General features: G+C 45.9%; 1 protein-coding gene across 1 annotated transcript; it reads right to left on the bottom strand.

Annotated features, from left to right (window-relative positions):
• Positions 1–1,456: 1,456 nt before the first annotated feature.
• LOC121579689 (aromatase) lies at positions 1,457–13,924 on the bottom strand. The gene is made up of 10 exons (XM_041894496.2): positions 13,460–13,924; positions 12,204–12,263; positions 12,014–12,104; positions 11,174–11,328; positions 10,720–10,899; positions 10,345–10,459; positions 6,723–6,834; positions 2,922–3,081; positions 2,246–2,487; positions 1,457–2,106 (listed from the first exon to the last, which is right to left on the bottom strand). The coding sequence occupies exons 1-10, from the start codon at positions 13,659–13,661 to the stop codon at positions 1,804–1,806; spliced, it is 1,620 nt and encodes a 539-aa protein (XP_041750430.2). The 5' UTR covers positions 13,662–13,924; the 3' UTR covers positions 1,457–1,803.
• Positions 13,925–19,977: the final 6,053 nt, after the last annotated feature.

Below are 19,977 nucleotides of genomic sequence, written 5' to 3'. Positions count from 1 at the left end.
GGACCAGGTTTCTCTTTTAAAGTTATAGGGTTCCTCCATTGACCTGTCACTCTTCATAGACAGACAGCTGGGAGCAGGAGACCCCACTCTCTCCTGCTTGGTCCATACAAACACACTAGCAGGTTTGCAGTCTGACCAACCCTCTTATCTTAGAAGAGGGCTCCAGACTCCTCTTCTGAAGTTGGACAAATCAGACAGCACACAGACAGGGATGAGCTCCTCCAGGCGTTGAGGCCAGTCAAAGAGGAGCTCAGCGTTCAAAATTGAGAGATATTCAAGGGTCAGAGAGTTGTTATTCCCCAGTCCCTGCGCCCTGAGATGTTGGCGCTCGTGCACTGAAGTCACATTGGAGGTGAGGCCTGTTACAGACAAGCACGTGACACACTGTATTGGCCAGCAATGCAGAGTGAAATAAAATACTATGTCAGTAAATGTACAATTTATGATGAATACGCCATTGAGCACCAGAGAAAGACAATGATGTCCAACGAGCTACCGACGCGCCCCTGGCAAATAGTAAGTCTAGATCTCTTCCAGCACAGTGGCAAAGACTTTCTTCTGTTAGTCGATCATGACTCAGACTTCTGGGAGATTGACCTTCTCCCCGACCTCTCAACAGAAATGACATTCAACTGCTGCAAGGCTCAGTTTGCCCGCTATGGCCAGCCAGATAGGGTAATCTCAGATAATAGACCCCAATTCTTCTGCTTTGAGTTCCGGACATTTGCTACAGAATGGGAATGTCACCTCCCATGGCTGTGCCCCTGCCCAGTCATGTTAAATCCATAGATTAGGGCCTAATGAATGTATTTCAATTGGCTGATTTCCTCATATGAACTGTAACTCAGTAAAATCGTTGAAATGGTTGCATGTTGCGTTTATATTTTTGTTCAGGGCTACATACAGTACAGTTGGTTAGGGCTACATACAGTATTTGTATATAATCCATGGAAATCAAACTCACCAAATCGCTCATATTAAAGAAGCAAAAATGTTCAGGACAAATATACAAAAAAGGAACCTGTTGTTCCCTTCTCACTGAGACAGTAAGATGGAGGACATACTCCCATACAGGAGACAGTAAGATGGAGGACATACTCCCATACAGGAGACAGTAAGATGGAGGACATACTCCCATACAGGAGACAGTAAGATGGAGGACATACTCCTATACAGGAGACAGTAAGATGGAGGACATACTCCCATACAGGAGACAAGGGGTTAAATGAGCCTAAAGGTTGGTAATGATGAACAATAATACAAAGCTGTAAATGTCTCATGAGCTCTAACATCATAATCCAAATGATAGCTTAATTGTTTAAACTGTATAGCTTCAACATATATTTTAAATATCATGTTGATCTCATGAACAGTCAGTCATTGCATCCATAGCTCCAAGGACATCTAATGAATAAACTGAACAGGTTTAATATAACAATAAATACAATTTATTTTCACTTCAGCATCATTATAGTTTTAAAGGTGTGAACGTACAGTTCAGATTCCATAACTACAACAGTGTGTGAATCGACAAGCTTTTCTTATTACAGATATCATTGGTTATGAAAACATGTCCTCCTGGAACATAAGTTATCATCATAGAAAACGTCACAAAATAACTTGTAGTACAAAATAACAAAAATACAAATATGAACAAAATACTAACATATTACATGTATGGGAAGTAAGTATTCATTTAAGATTAGCCCTAAAACGCAATCTTTGTCCCAAATAGCACCATATTGTTTAAATAGTGCACTACTTTTGACCAGAGCCCTGTGAGCCCTCGTCAAAAGTAGTGCACTACATAGGGAATAGGGTGCCATTTGGGACGCAACCCCAGTGTCTGAGGCCTGCTCTAAGACTGCTTCCTGTTTGGTGTCGTGGGAGGAACTTCATGGTGTGAGGCTCCCCCTCCTCCTCCACGGGCTGCTGTGATAGGTTGTTGGTCTGTGGGAGGCGGTCTAGGGTCAGGCCCTCATGAGGACACACAGAGTACCGTGACAACAGCGTAACCAGGATAGATTTCATCATCACCATGGCGATGTGCTTGCCAACACAGGAGCGAGGGCCGGACCCAAAAGGCTGGAAGAAACGATTAGGTACCTGAGAGAGAGAGAGAGAGAGAGAGAGAGAGAGAGAGAGAGAGAGAGAGAAAAATAAATAAATAGATAATTAGTAAATATCTTTACACCTCAGGGTGCAGATGAATTTCTCCCTGTGATAGTCTTGATTATTCTCTTACAGTTTTCTCAAAGTTGTCCAGACTAAACTCATTGGGCTTGAGGAAGAACTCTGATCTGTGCATGCGACCCATGTTCAGAATGATGTTTGTCCCCTTCGGCACCCTGTAGCCATCGATAACGTCATCAGACAGCGCCCGGCGCATGGTGAAGTCCACCACGGGATGGAACCTTAGGGACTCGTTGATGAAGCTCTCCAGGACCCTTAAATTCTGCAGATCAGAGTTGTGGAGCTCCCCATCGCCTACAGGAAGAGAAGAGGGAGATGCTCTTCAAACTGCCACATATTCAATAAAGCTACATTGACCTCAAATTAGAGGGTTTAGTTAAATTGGAATTGAGGCAATTCACCAGATTAAAGAAATGACTGTAGTTGTCCGGGTTTAATGGGTCCTGACCTATAACTAGTAAAAGAGAGAAGCTGCAGCAGGAGGTTCCTTACCTATAACAGTATCTATCTGTTCTAGAAACTGTAGCTCTTTGTTAACAAATTGTGAAGGACTGACCTATTATACATTTTACATTTGAGTAATTTAGCAGATGTTCTTATCCAGAGCGACTTACAAGAGCAATTAGGGTTAAGTACCATGCTTAAAGGCACATCGACAGATTTTAACAGTGTCTATCTCTTCTAAAAGCTGTAGCTCTATGTTAACAGATTGTGAAGGGGGGACTCACCTATAGTGTCTATCTCTTCTAGAAGCTGTAGTTCTACGTCAGGGTTCTGTTTGAGTAGCAGCAGCATGAAGAAGAGACTGATAGACAGAGTGTCTGGGGCTGCTATCACCATCTCCAACACACACTGCCTCACATTCTCAGCTGACAGCTCCCCGTGGCTCTGAAAACACACAATCACACATCAGATTAGTTGACTCACTTAGGCTACTCAGGCTATGTTATTGTTATCCATGCTTTAACATAAGAAAGCGGAAAAAACCGGCAGACTATAATTGTCACGCCCTGACTCTGGGGACTCTTATTTGTTGAGTCAGAGTGTGTATTTTCTATGTGGTGTAGGTCTATGTTATGAGTCTAGTATGTCTAGATCTATGTTGGCCGGTGTGGTTCCCAATCAGAGGCAGCTGTCGCTCGTTGTCTCTGATTGGGGACCATACTTAGGCAGCCTATTGGCACTAGTGGGTTGTGGGATCTTGTTCTGTATAAGGTTTGTTGTGTTACCTTAGGACTTCACGTGTCGTTAGTTTATTGTTTTGTCGTGTGTTTATTCGTGTAAATAAACATGTTTGCATATCACGCTGCGCCTTGGTCTGACCCGTCCTTCAACGAACGTGACAGAAGATCCCACCAAACGAGGACCAAGCAGCGTGCCCAGGCGGAGTTGTGGTCATGGGAAGAGATATTTGCTAGGGTTAGAGCAGAGCCAACTCCCCATACTCACGCGAGAAGGCGTATGACTGGGCAAGCTCCGTGTTATGCGGAGCTACGTACTGTGTCGCCAGTGCGCCGGCACAGTCCTGTACGTCCTGTGCTTGCACCACACACGTGCCGTGCGAAGATGGGCATCCAGCCAGGACGGGGTGTGCCGACTCAACGCTCCTGGTCTCCAGTACGCCTCCTCGGTCCCGCATATCCTGCGCCAGTTCTACGAGCTGTATCGCCAGTACGCGTGCACAGCCCAGTGTGTCCTGTGCCAGCGCCCCGCACGTGTAGTGTGAAAGTGGGCAGCAAGCCAGGACGGGTTGTGCCAGCTCTCCGCTCCAGACCTCCAGTCCGCCTTTGCCAGCCCGGCCCGGCCTGTTCCTGCCCCTCGCACCAAGCCAGTGGTGCGCGTCGCCAGCCCGGCCCGGCCTGTTCCTGCTCCTCGCACCAAGCCAGTGGTGCGCGTCGCCAGCCCGGCCCGGCCTGTTCCTGCTCCTCGCACCAAGCCAGTGGTGCGTGTCGCCAGCCCGGCCCGGCCTGTTCCTGCCCCTCGCACCAAGCCAGTGGTGCGCGTCGCCAGCCCGGCCCGGCCTGTTCCTGCTCCTCGCACCAAGCCAGTGGTGCGCGTTCGCAAGTCCGGCCCGGCCTGTTCCTGCTCCACGCACTAAGCCAGTGGTGCATGTTCCTAGTCCGGTTCGGCCCGTGCCTGCTCCTCGCACCAGACCAGTGGTGAGTGTGTCCAGTCCGGCACGGCCCGTGCCCGTTCCACCGGTGCCTGGTCCGGCACCAGTCAGCAGCTCCAGTCCGGAGCCAGAGCAGACCGCCCCACCAGTGCCTGATCCAGCTCCGGTCAGCTGCTCCAGTCCGGAGCCAGAGAAGTCCGCTCAACCGGTGCCTGATCCAGCTCCGGTCAGCTGCTCCACTCCGGAGCCAGAGCAGTCCGCTCCACCGGGATCCAGTCCAGATCCGGTCAGCGGCTCCAGTCCGGAGCCTGAGCAGTCCACTCCCACCGGTGCCCGGTCCAGCTCCGGTCAGCGGCTCCAGTCCAGACCCAGATGTCAGCCCCTCTTCAGGTTCGGGGTCTCCCACACCAGGGTCCAGACAGGGCTTGGAGTATAGTGGGAGGAAGGAGAGGGGAAGCAGCGCGCCGAGGTCCAGACCAGACCAGGGCGCAACAGGGACGTCCAAGCGCACCGCCGCCATCGTACGTCCACACACAGGTGACAACAGATCCATCACACACACGGTAGACACACTGACGCAATGAAACACACACACACACACTCCACGACCAGCTGCTGAACTGACGAAACACTTCTGCTTCCGAGGTGATGGAAATAGTCAAACTCTCAAATGGATGGACGCGATACACACACACACTCTTAAACTGAAGCAACAACCCACACTCCCTGCTACCGGCTTCTCCTGATGGTCTGAGTTCTTTATCAACTCTCACTGGTTCTCTTATAGTCAGCCATGCCTGGTTACACGCCAGGTCAGGGTAAAGTAAAAGTCTAAACAAAAACTGAGATTTTAAACAATTTCTGTGTAACCTTGTATCTTGGATCCCCGCCAACTCATATGGACCTTGAGTAGGTAGGTGGTGGTCGGGTTTCATAGCATGAGCACATGTTGTGAGAGGAGAGTTCCACAGTCACTACATTAAAGACCACTGACCTCTGTTAGTGCAGCTGGGGAGTCACAACTCTCATTCCTCAAACATCAAAGAGAGGAGCAGAGGACTGAGGTGTGGGAGGAGGAGAGGAGGGAGGTGAGAAGGGAAGTGAGGAGGGAGTAGAAGAGGTAGAAGAGGAGGGAGGAGAGGAGGGAGGAGAGGAGGGAGGTGAGGAGGAGGGAGGGGAGGAGGGAGGATAGGAGGGAGGGAGGAGAGGAGGGAACTGAGGAGGGAGGAGAGGAGGTAGGAGAGGAGGGAGCTGAGGAGGGAGGAGAGGGGAGGGGAGGCGAGGGGAGGGGAGCACCTGTGTTCTATGTCTCAGAGCCTCTGAAAAGGGAAGTTCTGTGTTATGGCAGCGTTATCCCTCCCTGCCTTCATGTAGTCCTTCATCACTGCAGTCTATCTCTCTCAATCAACCCTCCTCAACATGATATTAAATAGTTTCTCTATGATGCATCACTGAAAGGCTAGACTTGCATCTGGGAGAGAGAGAGAGAGAGAGAGAGAGAGAGAGAGAGAGAGAGAGAGAGAGAGAGAGAGAGAGAGATCCAGACATCAGCCCCTCTCCAGGTTCGGAGTCTCCCACACCAGGGTCCAGACAGGGCTTGGAGTATAGTGGGAGGAAGGAGAGGGGAAGCAGCGCGCCGAGGTCCAGAACAGACCAGGGGCGCAACAGGGAGGCGGAGAATAGGTGGTTGTCACGCCCGGAGCCGGATCCGCCTCCGAGGCGGAATGCCCACCCGGCCCCTACCCTGTTAAGTAAAGGTTGTGCGGTCGGAGTCCGCACCTTTGGGGGGGGGGTACTGTCACGCCCTGACTCTGGGGACTCTTCTTTGTTGAGTCAGGGTGTGTATTTTCTATGTGGTGTAGGTCTATGTTATGAGTCTAGTATGTCTAGATCTATGTTGGCCGGTGTGGTTCCCAATCAGAGGCAGCTGTCGCTCGTTGTCTCTGATTGGGGACCATACTTAGGCAGCCTATTGGCACTAGTGGGTTGTGGGATCTTGTTCCGTGTGAGGTATGTTGTTTGTGTACCTTGGACTTCACGTGTCGTTAGTTTATTGTTGTCGTGTGTTTATTCGTGTAAATAAACATGTTTGCATATCACGCTGCGCCTTGGTCTGACCCGTCCTTCAACGAACGTGACAATAATAGAATATTGTGCAGAGGACATGAGCTGTGGTCTGGGCCAGTGTAAGGATCAATTCAATATCAATTCAGTCAATTCAGAAAGTAAACTGAAATTCTAAAGTTCCATAAATGTATGTTGACTGAATTGAAATGGAATTGACCCCAACCCTGGTTAAACCTGGGTTTGGGACTTGCCTAATGCCTAGATCTTTGTCTCAGTGGCCTAATGCCGTCTTTAAGTTGTGCAGAAGACCAGTGTTGGGGTTAGGGTAACGGCAGGGTCAGGGACTGACCTGTGCAAAGATGAGGTCTGCAGTGAAGTTGATGTGGTCCAGTTTGTCAGCTTCCTGTAGAGCTCTCCTCTTCTGGTCGACCAGATTCTCTATAGTATCCTGCAGCTCCTGACTGCAACACAACAACAGAGTTATACATCAACACTAATACTTTAACACTTTAATGTACTGGTGTATATATTTCAATAAAACATTATTTGGTAGGGTTTTGTATGTATATTGTGTATTTGTATCTGTCATGTGTGAAATGTGCTGTTAAGTGTTCATTGTCTGAACGCCACAACTGAAGTTCCCTCTAAGAAAAATAAAGTTATTCTATTCTAGGTCACACTTTATTTGGATATTCCAGACTATCTGTTGATAAGCAACTGCTTGCTACGGTTACAGTTAGGTTTAGGTTTAGAATAAAGCTTAGATAAGGGTTAGGGCTAGGTTTAGGGTTAGGGTTTGTAGATACACTATACAGTGGGGGAAAACAAGTATTTAGTCAGCCACCAATTGTGCAAGTTCTCCCACTTAAAAAGATGAGAGAGGCCTGTAATTTTCATCATAGGTACACGTCAACTATGACAGACAAATTGAAAAAAAAATTCTCCAGAAAATCACATTGTAGGATTTTTTATGAATTTATTTGCAAATTATGGTGGAAAATAAGTATTTGGTCACCTACAAACAAGCAAGATTTCTGGCTCTCACAGACCTGTAACTTCTTCTTTAAGAGGCTCCTCTGTCCTCCACTCGTTACCTGTATTAATGGCACCTGTTTGAACTTGTTATCAGTATAAAAGACACCTGTCCACAACCTCAAACAGTCACACTCCAAACTCCACTATGGCCAAGACCAAAGAGCTGTCAAAGGACACCAGAAACAAAATTGTAGACCTGCACCAGGCTGGGAAGACTGAATCTGCAATAGGTAAGCAGCTTGGTTTGAAGAAATCAACTGTGGGAGCAATTATTAGGAAATGGAAGTCATACAAGACCACTGATAATCTCCCTCGATCTGGGGCGCCACGCAAGATCTCACCCCGTGGGGTCAAAATGATCACAAGGTCAAAAATCCCAGAACCACACGGGGGGACCTAGTGAATGACCTGCAGAGAGCTGGGACCAAAGTAACAAAGCCTACCATCAGTAACACACTACGCCGCCAGGGACTCAAATCCTGTAGTGCAAGACGTGTCCCCCTGCTTAAGCCAGTACATGTCCAGGCCCGTCTGAAGTTTGCTAGAGTGCATTTGGATGATCCAGAAGAGGATTGGGAGAATGTCATATGGTCAGATGAAACCAAAATAGAACTTTTTTGGTAAAAACTCAACTCAGTCGTGTTTGGAGGACAAAGAATGCTGAGTTGCATCCAAAGAACACCATACCTACTGTGAAGCATGGGGGTGGAAACATCATGCTTTGGGGCTGTTTTTCTGCAAAGGGACCAGGACGACTGATCCGTGTAAAGGAAAGAATGAATGGGGCCATGTATCGTGAGATTTTGAGTGAAAACCTCCTTCCATCAGCAAGGGCATTGAAGATGAAATATGGCTGGGTCTTTCAGCATGACAATGATCCCAAACACACCGCCCGGGCAACGAAGGAGTGGCTTCGTAAGAAGCATTTCAAGGTCCTGGAGTGGCCTAGCCAGTCTCCAGATCTCAACCCCATAGAAAATCTTTGGAGGGGAGTTGAAAGTCCGTGTTGCCCAGCGACAGTCCCAAAACATCACTGCTCTAGAGGAGATCTGCATGGAGGAATGGGCCAAAATACCAGCAACAGTGTGTGAAAACCTTGTGAAGACTTACAGAAAACGTTTGACCTGTGTCATTGCCAACAAAGGGTATATAACAAAGTATTGAGAAACTTTTGTTATTGACCAAATACTTATTTTCCACCATAATTTGCAAATAAATTCATTAAAAATCCTACAATGTGATTTTCTGGAGAAAAAAAATCTCATTTTGTCTGTCATAGTTGACGTGTACCTATGATGAAAATTACAGGCCTCTCTCATCTTTTTACGTGGGAGAACTTGCACAATTGGTGGCTGACTAAATACTTTTTTCCCCCACTGTATGTGCAAAAGTATGTGGGCACCCATTCAAATTAGTGGATTCTGCTATTTCAGCCACATCCGTTGCTAACAGGTGTATAAAATAGAGCACACAGCCATGCAATCTCCATAGACAAACATTGGCAGTAGAATGGCCTTACTGAAGAGCTCAGTGACTTTCAATGTGGCACCGTCATAGGATGCCAGCTTTCCAACAAGTCAGTTTGTCTAATTTCAGCCGAGTACTGAAGCACATAGCGCTTAAAAATCATTGGTTGCAACACTCACTACCTAGTTCCAAATTGTCTCTGGAAGCAATGTCAGCACAATAGCTGTTTGCTTCATGAAATGGGTTTTCATGGCTGAGCAGCCGCACACAAGCCTAAAATCACTATGCGCAATGCCAAGTGTTGGCTGGAGTGGTGTAAAGCTTGCCGCCATTGGACTCTGGAGCATTGGAAACGCGTTCTCTGCAGTGATGAATCACGCTTCACCATCTGGCAGTCCGACGGATGAATCTGGATTTGCCAGGAGAATGCTACCTGCCTGAATGCGTAGTGCCAACTGTAAAGTTTGGTGGAGGAAGAATAATGGTTTGAGGCTGTATTTCATGGTTCGGGCTAGGCCCCTTTGTTCCAGGGAAGGGAAATCTTAACGCTACAGCATACAATTACATTCTAGACGATTCTGTGCTTCCAACTTTGTGGCAACAGTTTCGGGGAAGTCCCTCTCCTGTTTCAGCATGACAATGCCCCCGTGCACAAAGCAAGGTCCATACAGAGATGGTTTGTCAAGTTCGGTGTGGAAGAACTTGACTGGCCTGCACAGAGCCCTGACCTCAGCCCCATCAAACACCTTTGAAAAGTAAGCATTTCACGGTAATGTCTACACCTGTTGTATTCGGCGCATGTGCTAAATAAAATTTTATTTTATTTTATTTTATTTTATTTTATATTAATTGGAACGCCAACTGCGAGCCTAATCGCCCAACATCAGTGCCCGACCTCACTAATGCTCTTGTGGCTGAATGGAAGCAAGTCCCCACAGCAATGTTTCAACATCTAGTGGAAAGCCTTCCCAAAAGAGTGGAGGCTGTTATAGCAGCAAAGGGGGGACCAACTCAATATTAATGCCCATGATTTTGGAATGAGATGTTCGATGAGCAGGTGTCCACATACCTTTGGTCATGTAGGGTAGTTAGTTGAAATGTTACTGATAGTCTGTAGATAGTCTGTACACTCGTAGAATAAAACAGGTTCCAAAAGGGTTCTTCGGCTGTCCCCATAGGATAACTATTTTTGATTCCAGGTAGAACCCTTTTTGGTTCCAGTTAGAACACTTTTGGGTTCCATGTAGAACCCTCTGGGGAAAGGGTTCTACATGGAACCCAATAGGGTTCTACCTGGAACCAAAAGGGTTCTACCTGGAACCAAAATCGGTTCTAGATCACACCTTTTTTTCTAAGTATAGAGCATCTACAGATGGACTATCCAAGTGTTACCCTATTCTAAACTGTTAATATTAGATGTTATAGATGCCCTGGTAATGATGCTAACTGTCTATAACTGTGTGACTCACGCTGCTCTCCTGTGTTTCTGCTGGATCCAGTCCAACTTGAAGTAGATGTCTGGTTTGATCAGCACCGTCTGCCACGTGTCAAAGTACTTCTGAATCTTCTGCAGCAGCTCCTTCTCTAATAACATCAAATAAAATGTTGTTATAAAGTGGAACAACTTCCCACTAGAAAAGGAAAGTCATGTTGAGTTTTTACATAACTTGCTATGTTCAGATATACTGCAGGGTCCTATGGCTTTATGGCTGTGAGTTACCAACTAGAGAAACCTGATGACCTGAAGTCAAAATAAAGTTCCCTAAATGTATTTCTAAATGTATTATATTATATTAGGTTAAGTATTATTGAGTATAAAAGGCTAAGGCTGCGGTGTGGCTCACCGTTGAGGGGCACCCCTAGGAACAGTCTGTTAGAGATGTCCACTACTGTACACCGTAGTAGACTCAGGACGTCCACCTGTCCACCCATCAGTCCGTCCAGCCCCTGGAGAGCGTCCAGGTGTGTCTGGGTGGACGAGACACACACGTCTACTGTCCTCTGCAGCCCAGGCCCTGTCAGAGCTGGAACACACAGTGGAGATACAGCAATTCATTTCAACATATTGGACAAAATATTGTGAAGATATTGTCATTATCAGACAAGATAATGGACACCTTTGCTTTTCTAACTTCTAATAGTGTAGTACTAGATTATAGCAAACTTCACCTAATGGCTTACCAGCATATTTCTTATAATTTTAGCTCTAAAATCAGTTATTATGAAGAATTAAGTAGTGGTCTTTGTAATACCATGCTTATCTTTTTCAATTGATTAACTCATTGTATAATTGCTCACCTTTAGCGAAGTAGGTGCGGACCTTCTTCCAGTGAGCCATGTTGCTGTTGAAGATGATGCCTCGCTCATCCATGCCGATACAGCTCAGACCCTGTTTACTGCCAAACCGAGAGGTGTAACGCCCCTGTCTCAGGACATGATGCACTGCAGAGGAACTGTACAGAGGGGATGGGTACACTTTCATCAAATCAAATCAAATTTGATTTATAAAGCCCTTTTTACATCAGCAGATGTTACAAAGTGCTATACAGAAACCCAGCCTAAAACCCCAAACAGCAAGCAATGCTGAAGTGTACAAGTCTATGTAAATAAGTCTAAATGTGTACTATAACATACGTCATCTAGGCTACCAGTAATCTACAAGTGATTTTGTGAAATTAAATTCAAACATCTTAATTAAGATATTTCAATGGATTATTGATTGATTGATTGATTGATTGACTGACTGACTGACTGACTGCCTGACTGCCTGACTGCTACTGACTGACTGACTGACTGACTGACTGCCTGCCTGACTGACTGCCTGACTGCCTGACTGCCTGACTTCCTGCTACTGACTGACTGCCTGACTGCCTGACTGCCTGACTTCCTGACTGACTGCCTGACTGCCTGACTGCCTGACTGCCTGACTGCCTGACTGCCTGACTGCCTGACTGCCTGACTGCCTGACTGCCTGACTGCCTGACTGCCTGACTGCCTGCTACTGACTGACTGACTGCCTGACTGCCTGACTGCCTGACTGCCTGACTGCCTGACTGCCTGACTGCCTGACTGCCTGACTGCCTGACTGCCTGCTACTGACTGACTGACTGCCTGACTGCCTGACTGCCTGCTACTGACCTGCTGAGTATGAGTGTCTCGTCTCCGTTGATCCAGACCCTGACGATGTCTCCATATTTACTGTTGTAATAGTTACTGGCTGTGCCGATACCTGTGCATAGAACATGTATTCAAGCAATTATTACAATATACTATTGATTATTGTAGCAGATTATTTTGATAGTATAGTATTTCATGTTGTAGTCGTTACCTGTCCATATAAACCTGAGGTATGAGAGGAGAGGACCCACACCCAGACAGAAGGAAGGACCTGTCATAGCCAACACATAGAGAGAGGGAGGTCACATTAAATAACTTAACATAGCAAGGCGTTGCATAGCTTAACATGGCATAGCATAACATTACATAGCATAACATGGCATAGCATAATATTACATAGTGTAGCATAATATGACATAGCATAACATTACATAGAATAGCATAGCATAACATGACATTACGTAGCACAGCATAGCATGGTATAGCATAACATTACATAGAATAGCATAGCATAACATTACATTACGTAGCATAGCATAACATGACATAGCATAACATTACATAGAATAGCATAGCATAACATTACACTACGTAGCATAGCATAACAAAACATATCAAAACATAACTGTAGCTCAGTTGGTAGAGCATGGCGCTTGCAACGCCAGGGTTGTGGGTTTGATTCCCACGGGGGGGGCAGTATGAAAAATGTATGCACTCACTAACTGTAAATCGCTCTGGATAAGAGCGTCTGCTAAATTACTAAAATGTAAAATGTACATAACAATACAATACATAAGTTAACATAACATAGCATAACATCAAAAACATGATATGTTAATAGTTTATAAAGGAGACAGTTGATGAAACCAGCCAATACAATAGACGCAACATTGTAGTACGTAGCATAGACAGCATCCAAAACTCTGTGGTCAGACCAGGGACAGGACTCAATCTGCGACGCGTTGTAGAACTCTGTCGACAATGCACCTTTTAAAGGCAATGTTCCTGCATTCACAGATATTCACACATGTTAAAGCTGTAATGTACCAGCTTTAACACACAGCACAGCAAAGATGGTGGATAAATGAAGATGTCCCACTCTGGCTGTTTACCGTTGAATACTTTTTTCACAGTTCCGGTCTCTCCGGGCTCTCCCATGGCACCAATGCATTAGCAGCTGGTCTAGTCTGCTCATTGACTGAATATGAACCAGAAAAAAACTAGGGAGTGGGATGTCTTGCTTCCTCTTCCATCTCTGAGCATAGATTAAGATATCATATGGATTAAGATACGATCCCTGCATGGTCTTGGACCCACACTCCTGCTCTGGATGCAACATGTTCAATTATAAGAATCACTTTAGCCCAAAATAAGATAATGAACTGTAGCTGGACAAATCACTGTTGTAATTCTACTTGTTGTTATTATATAATAATGATAACTAACAGACAGAGTATTGTGACTGACCTGGTACAGAGTTGTTGTCGGTGTGACTCCAGGCAGCCAGCAGCAAACAGAGGAGCAGGAGGAGGGACCCCGTTGCCAAGGAGACGCCCTCTGACCCCGTGGCTGTGGCGTTCCGTGACTCGGACACCAACAGGTTGGCTATGACGGGGTCCAAGCGCACCGCCGCCATCGTACGTCCACACACAGGTGACAACAGATCCATCACACACACGGTAGACACACTGACGCAATGAAACACACACACACACACACACACTCCACGACCAGCTGCTGAACTGACGAAACACTTCTGCTTCCGAGGTGATGGAAATAGTCAAACTCTCAAATGGATGGACGCGATACACACACACACTCTTAAACTGAAGCAACAACCCACACTCCCTGCTACCGGCTTCTCCTGATGGTCTGAGTTCTTTATCAACTCTCACTGGTTCTCTTATAGTCAGCCATGCCTGGTTACACGCCAGGTCAGGGTAAAGTAAAAGTCTAAACAAAAATGGAGATTTTAAACAATTTCTGTGTAACCTTGTATCTTGGATTCCCGCCAACTCATAAGGACCTTGAGTAGGTAGGTGGTGGTCGGGTTTCATAGCATGAGCACATGTTGTGAGAGGAGTGTTCCACAGTCACGACATTAAAGACCACTGACCTCTGTTAGTGCAGCTGGGGACTCACAACTCTCATTCCTCAAACATCAAAGAGAGGAGCAGAGGACTGAGGTGTGGGGGGAGGAGAGGAGGGAGGTGAGAAGGGAAGTGAGGAGGGAGTAGAAGGGTAGGAGAGGGGGAGGGGGAGGGAAGGGAGGAGAGGAGGGAGGTGAGGAGGAGGGAGGAGAGGAGGGAGGAGAGGAGGGAGGTGAGGAGGGAGGGAGGGAGGGAGCTGGGAGGGAGGAGAGGTAGGAAGAGGGAGCAGAGGAGGGAGGGGAGGGGGAGGGAGGGAGGGGAGGGGAGGGGGAGCACATGTGTTCTATGTCTCAGAGCCTCTGAAAAGGGAAGTTCTGTGTTATGGCAGCGTTATCCCTCCCTGCCTTCATGTAGTCCTTCATCACTGCAGTCTATCTCTCTCAGTCAACCCTCCTCAACATGATATTAAATAGTTTCTTTATGATGCATCACTGAAAGGCTAGACTTGCATCTGGGAGAGAGAGAGAGAGAGAGAGAGAGAGAGAGAGAGCGAGCGAGAGAGAGAGACAGACAGACAGACAGACAGACAGACAGACAGACAGACAGACAGACAGACAGACAGACAGACAGACAGAGAGAGAGAGAGAGAGAGAGAGAGAGAGAGAGAGAGAGAGAGAGAGAGAGAGAGAGAGAGAGAGAGAGATATGCACCTTGGTTGGACTGTGGTAGTGAGTCTAGCACTGTCTGATATTTTTAACTGAACATTCAGACATTGATCATGGTTGATTTCAAATCCCTGAGAAGTAACTGCAGATTGGGCATCTGAAGCTGCCCCAGACTTTTTATTATGCTTTTGCTCTGCCTAAAATTAAATAATAACTTACAGTTACACACTTTTTAAAGGATTCAGGCTAAATGGTGAACCTACACAAACCTGTACATGTACTGTATACGTGAGAGTGCATGTGTGCTCCTTTGCATTTATCTCCATGCACGTAAACACAATGATACCTACTAATTGAGCAAATATTGAATTGAAGAAAGATAAGCCAAGTCTGTAAACTAATAGTGGTTAGTTTACAGACCAACATGTTTCAAGCAGACCATCATAGTCCCTGTGCCCAAGAACACTAACGTAACCTGCCTAAATGACTACCGACCTGTAGCACTCACGTCCTTAGCCATGAAGTGCTTTGAAAGGCTGGTCATGGCTCACATCAATACCGTTATCCAAGAAACCCTAGACCCACTCCAATTTGCATACCACCCCAACAGATCCACAGACGATGCAATCTCTATTGCACTCCACACTGCACTTTCCAACCTGGACAAAAGGAATACCTACATGAGAATGCTATTCATTGACTACAGCTCAGCGTTCAACACCATAGTGCCCTCAAAGCTCATCACTAAGCTAAGGACCCTGGGACTAAACACCTCCCTCTGCAACTGGATCCTGGACTTCCTGACGGGCCGCTCCCAGGTGGTAAGGGTGGGTAACAACACATCTGCCACGCTGATCCTGAACACGGGGGCCCCTCAGGGCCCTGCCCTGTTCACCCATGACCGCATGGCCAGGCACGACTACAACACCATCATTAAGTTTGCAGGCGACACAACAGTGGTAGGCCTTATCACCGACAACAATGAGACAGCCTATAGGGAGGAGGCCAGAGACCTGGCTATGTGGTGCCAGGATAACAACCTCTCCCTCAACGTGATCAAGACAAAGGAGATGATTGTGGACTACTGGAAAAAGAGGACAGAGCATGCCCCCATTTTCATCGACGGGGCTGTAGTGGAGCAGGTTGAGAGCGTCAAGTTCCTTGGTGTCCACATCATCAACAAACTATCATGGTCCAAACACACCAAGACAGTCGTGAAGAGGGCACGACAAAGCCTATTCCCCCTCAGGAGACTGAAAAGATTTGGCATGGGTCCTCAGATCCTCAAAAAGTCACACAGCTGCACCATCGAGAGCATTCTGACTGGTTGCATCACTGCCTGGTATGGTAACTGCTCAGCCTCCGACCGCAAGGCACTACAGAGGGTAGTGCGTACGGCCCAGTACATCACTGGGGCCAAGCTTCCTGCCATCCAGTACCTCTATACCAGGCGGTATCAGAGGAAGGCCCTAAAAATTGTCAAAGACTCAAGCCACCCTAGTCATAGACTGTTCTCTCTGCTACCGCATGGCAAGTGGTACCGGAGCGCCAGTTTAGGTTCAAAAGGCTTCTTAACAGCTTCTACCCCCAAGCCATAAGACTCCTGAACAGCTAATCTTGGCTACCCAGACTATTTTCACCCCCCCTTTTACTCTGCTGCTACTCTCTGTTTATTATCTATGCATAGTCACTTTAACTCTACCTACATGTACATATTACCTCAATTACCTCGACTAATCTGTGGCCCTGCACACTGACTCTCTACCGGCACCCCCTGTATATAGCCTTGCTACTGATATTTTACTTTAATTATTTGTTAATTTAATTTTGTACTTTTACTTATCTATTTTTTACTTAACACTTATTTTTCTTAAAACTGCATTGTTGGTTAAGGGCTTGTAAGTAAGCATTTCACTGTAAGGTCTACTACACCTGTTTTATTCGGTGCATTCCCACGGGGGGCCAGTATGAAAAATAAAAAATAAATAATGTATGCACTCACTAACTGTAAGTCGCTCTGGATAAGAGCGTCTGCTAAATGACTAAAATGTAAATGTAAATGTGACAAATACAATTAAATTTGATTTGATTTGGTTGGAATTATGGCCCTCTCACAAGCAGTACCACTTCTGGCCAGTAGGAGGAGAAGCAGAGCTGTACTCTCAGGATGTCATTGAATACTCAGAAAAATACTTCTGGTTCTGGATGTCATTGAACACTAGGGAAAATACTTCTAGTTCTGTCAAAACCAGAGCACCGCCAGAGCATTGTGATGATTCATATGACATTATGAAAATTATCAAACATGTTGTGGAGGTACAAATAAGAATCAGAAATATCAATTACAACCAAGGAGCCGATACAGCCGTGTGTTTGTGTATATTTGTATGTGTATGTCTGTGAATGTGTATGCATTGGTGTGTGTTTTTTCTGGTCTATTGACCAGTACCTTTAGACATCCTACTGCTGTATCCAGGGCCCAATGTTTTCCCTGGTCAGGTCACTGGGTCAGGAGTAGAAACTCCTGGCCCGGGCCACTTATACTCATAGTTCTAAACTGATCTAGAATCTTCTCATCCTTCTCAGTATAATCTGTAACACAAAGGGCCATTCTGTTTCCCCTGAGGCCTCTGTGTCATTCTACCAGCAGTATAAAGGACTCTGGGAATTCACTCACCTCCCACTGGCCCTGGAGAATGTGCCCTGTTCAAACAGTCCTCTGTCTGTGTTCTGTGTTCTGTCTGAGAGACTGCCTTGATTCAATTGAATTCAATTCAAAGGGTCTTTATTGGCATGGGAAACGGGAATGTTAACGTTGCCAACGCAAGTGAAATAGATAATAAACAAAAGTGAAGTAAACAATCAGAAATGAACGGTAAACATTACACTTCAAAGGAATAGAGACATTTCAAATGTCATATTACTGGCTATGTACAGTGTTGTAACGATGTGCAAATAGTTAAAGTACAAAAGGGAAAATAAATAAACATAAGTATGGGTTGTATTTGCAATGGTGTTTGTTCTTCACTGGTTGCCCTTTTCTTGTGGCAACAGGTCACAAATATTGCTGTTGTGATGGAACACTGTGGTATTTCACCCAGTAGATAAGGGAGTTGATCAAAATTGGATTTGTTTTCTAATTCTTTGTGGGTCTGTGTAATCTGAGGGAAATTTGTGTCTCTAATATGGTCATACATTTGGCAGGAAGTTAGGAAGTGCAGCTCAGTTTCCACCTCATTTTGTGGGCAGTGTGCACATAGCCTGTCTTCTCTTGAGAGCCAGGTCTGCCTATGGCGGCCCTTCTCAATAGCAAGGCTATGCTCCCTGAGTCTGTACATTGTCAAATATTTCCTTAATTTTGGGTCAGTCACAGTGGTCAGGTATTCTGCCACTGTGTACTGTCTGTTTAGGGCCAAATAGCATTCCAGTTTACTCCGTCTTTTGGTTAATTCTTTCCAATGTGTCAAGTCATTATCTTTTTACTTTCTCATGATTTGGTTGGGTCTAATTGTGTTGCTGTCCTGGGGCTCTGTGGGGTCTGTTTGTGTGTTAACAGAGCCCCAGGACCAGCTTACTTAGGGGACTCTTCTGTAGGTTCATTTCTCTGTAGGTAATGGCTTTGTTATGGAAGGTTTGGGAATCGCTTCCTTTTAGGTGGTTGTAGAATTTAACGTCTCTTTTCTGGATTTTTATAATTAGCGGGTATCATCCTAATTCTGCTCTGCATGCATTGTTTGGTGTTTTACGTTGTGTGCAGAGGATGTTATTGCAGAATTCAGTCTCAATTTGATGTTTGTTCCATTTAGTGAATTCTTGGTTGGTAAACAGACCCCAGAACCATAAAGGGCAATGGGTTCTTTAACTGATTCAAGTATTTTTTATCAGATCCTAATTGGGATGTAGAATTTTATGTTCCTTTTGATGGCGTAGAAAGCCCTTCTTGCCTTGACATCACGGACCATTTGACGGTTAAGACCATGGATTCTTTGCCATTTGATATTGGAGCAAGTGCCTGTGTGTCTGTGTGTCTGTAGGTACATGCATATTTGTGTGTGTGCGTGTGTGTGGTTGTGTGTATCATCGGCTCCCTGTGCCCTATTATGTCACAGTGTAGGCCTGTATTTTTGTTCCCACTCTAAAAACCAGTGACTAAGATTCTTGATCGAAATATACGTTAATGTAACCTTGTCTCTCTCTCCTCTGGTCAATCCATTCTTTGTCCTTAGGGAGTTGACTATCTCTGGTCAATCCAGACATTGTCCTTATTATTTCTTTCATACTGGCCCCCCGTGGGAATCGAACCCACAACCCTGGCGTTGCAAGCGCCATGCTCTACCAACTGAGCTACACGGGACTGTATGGAAATATCTACAAAATGTAGACTGACGCTCAACTGCCAGATGGAAAATCATATATGCGTTGGATGTGGCTTTTTTCATTAAATGAGAGCTGTATTCATTGGATACTTCTGTTGATTGTGTCCTTTTACTACAGACCTCTGAACAGAGTCCCTGTTGCCCACCCCCAACCTTCCACTCATAACCTTTAAACCTAACCTTTTACTGCGTCACTGACAGTCTGTTCTGGGGGTCTGCAGAAAAGGAGATTTCTCAACTGTTGCGAAAGGGAAAAAAAGAGCTTTCGTGGAGAGTCACTTTGCCCACTCACTCCTCTGCAGTTAGGTCACAATGTAATTTGTCCCCCAGTGTCCCCATTCTGACCTGTTCATAAACTTTAACCCAGGGGTTAGAAGGAAAAGGAGATGAGGTATTTTGGATACTGCTGAAGGAAAGGAGTTGAGGAAAAGAGGGTTCTGATGTAGCAAATGAGGTGAAGAAAGGAGGGTTCTGGTGAAGGAAAGCAGGTGAGGAAAGGAGGGTTCTGGGAAAGGAAAGCAGGTGAGGAAAGGAGGCAGGGAAAGGAGGGTAGTGAAGGCTAGCAGGACACAGCAGGTCAATAGACAGCTGGGCCTTATGAACATACAGCCAGGCCAGCTGGGAAGACATCTGCACTGGGAAAGTACGAGGAGTAGAGGAGAGGAACTTTCTCACAGCCACTGGAGGAGGAAGAGAGAAAAGAAGAAGAGAGCATAGTAAAAGAGAGAGAAAATAGAGTGGTTGGATAGAGTGGGTTGCAGAGGAACTGTCAATCCGTTTGGATATACACTGTATATTTGACAGAACTCCTGTGCCTTTTTAAAATCTGTTTCCTCTCTATCCTTGACCTGTTA

This window comes from Coregonus clupeaformis, unplaced genomic scaffold, assembly GCF_020615455.1.
Source record: "Coregonus clupeaformis isolate EN_2021a unplaced genomic scaffold, ASM2061545v1 scaf1518, whole genome shotgun sequence".
In the NCBI taxonomy this organism is placed as follows: Eukaryota; Metazoa; Chordata; class Actinopteri; order Salmoniformes; family Salmonidae; genus Coregonus; species Coregonus clupeaformis.
The sequence above is the reverse complement of the archived record's forward strand: the minus strand, read 5'-3'. Positions and strand labels throughout refer to the sequence as shown.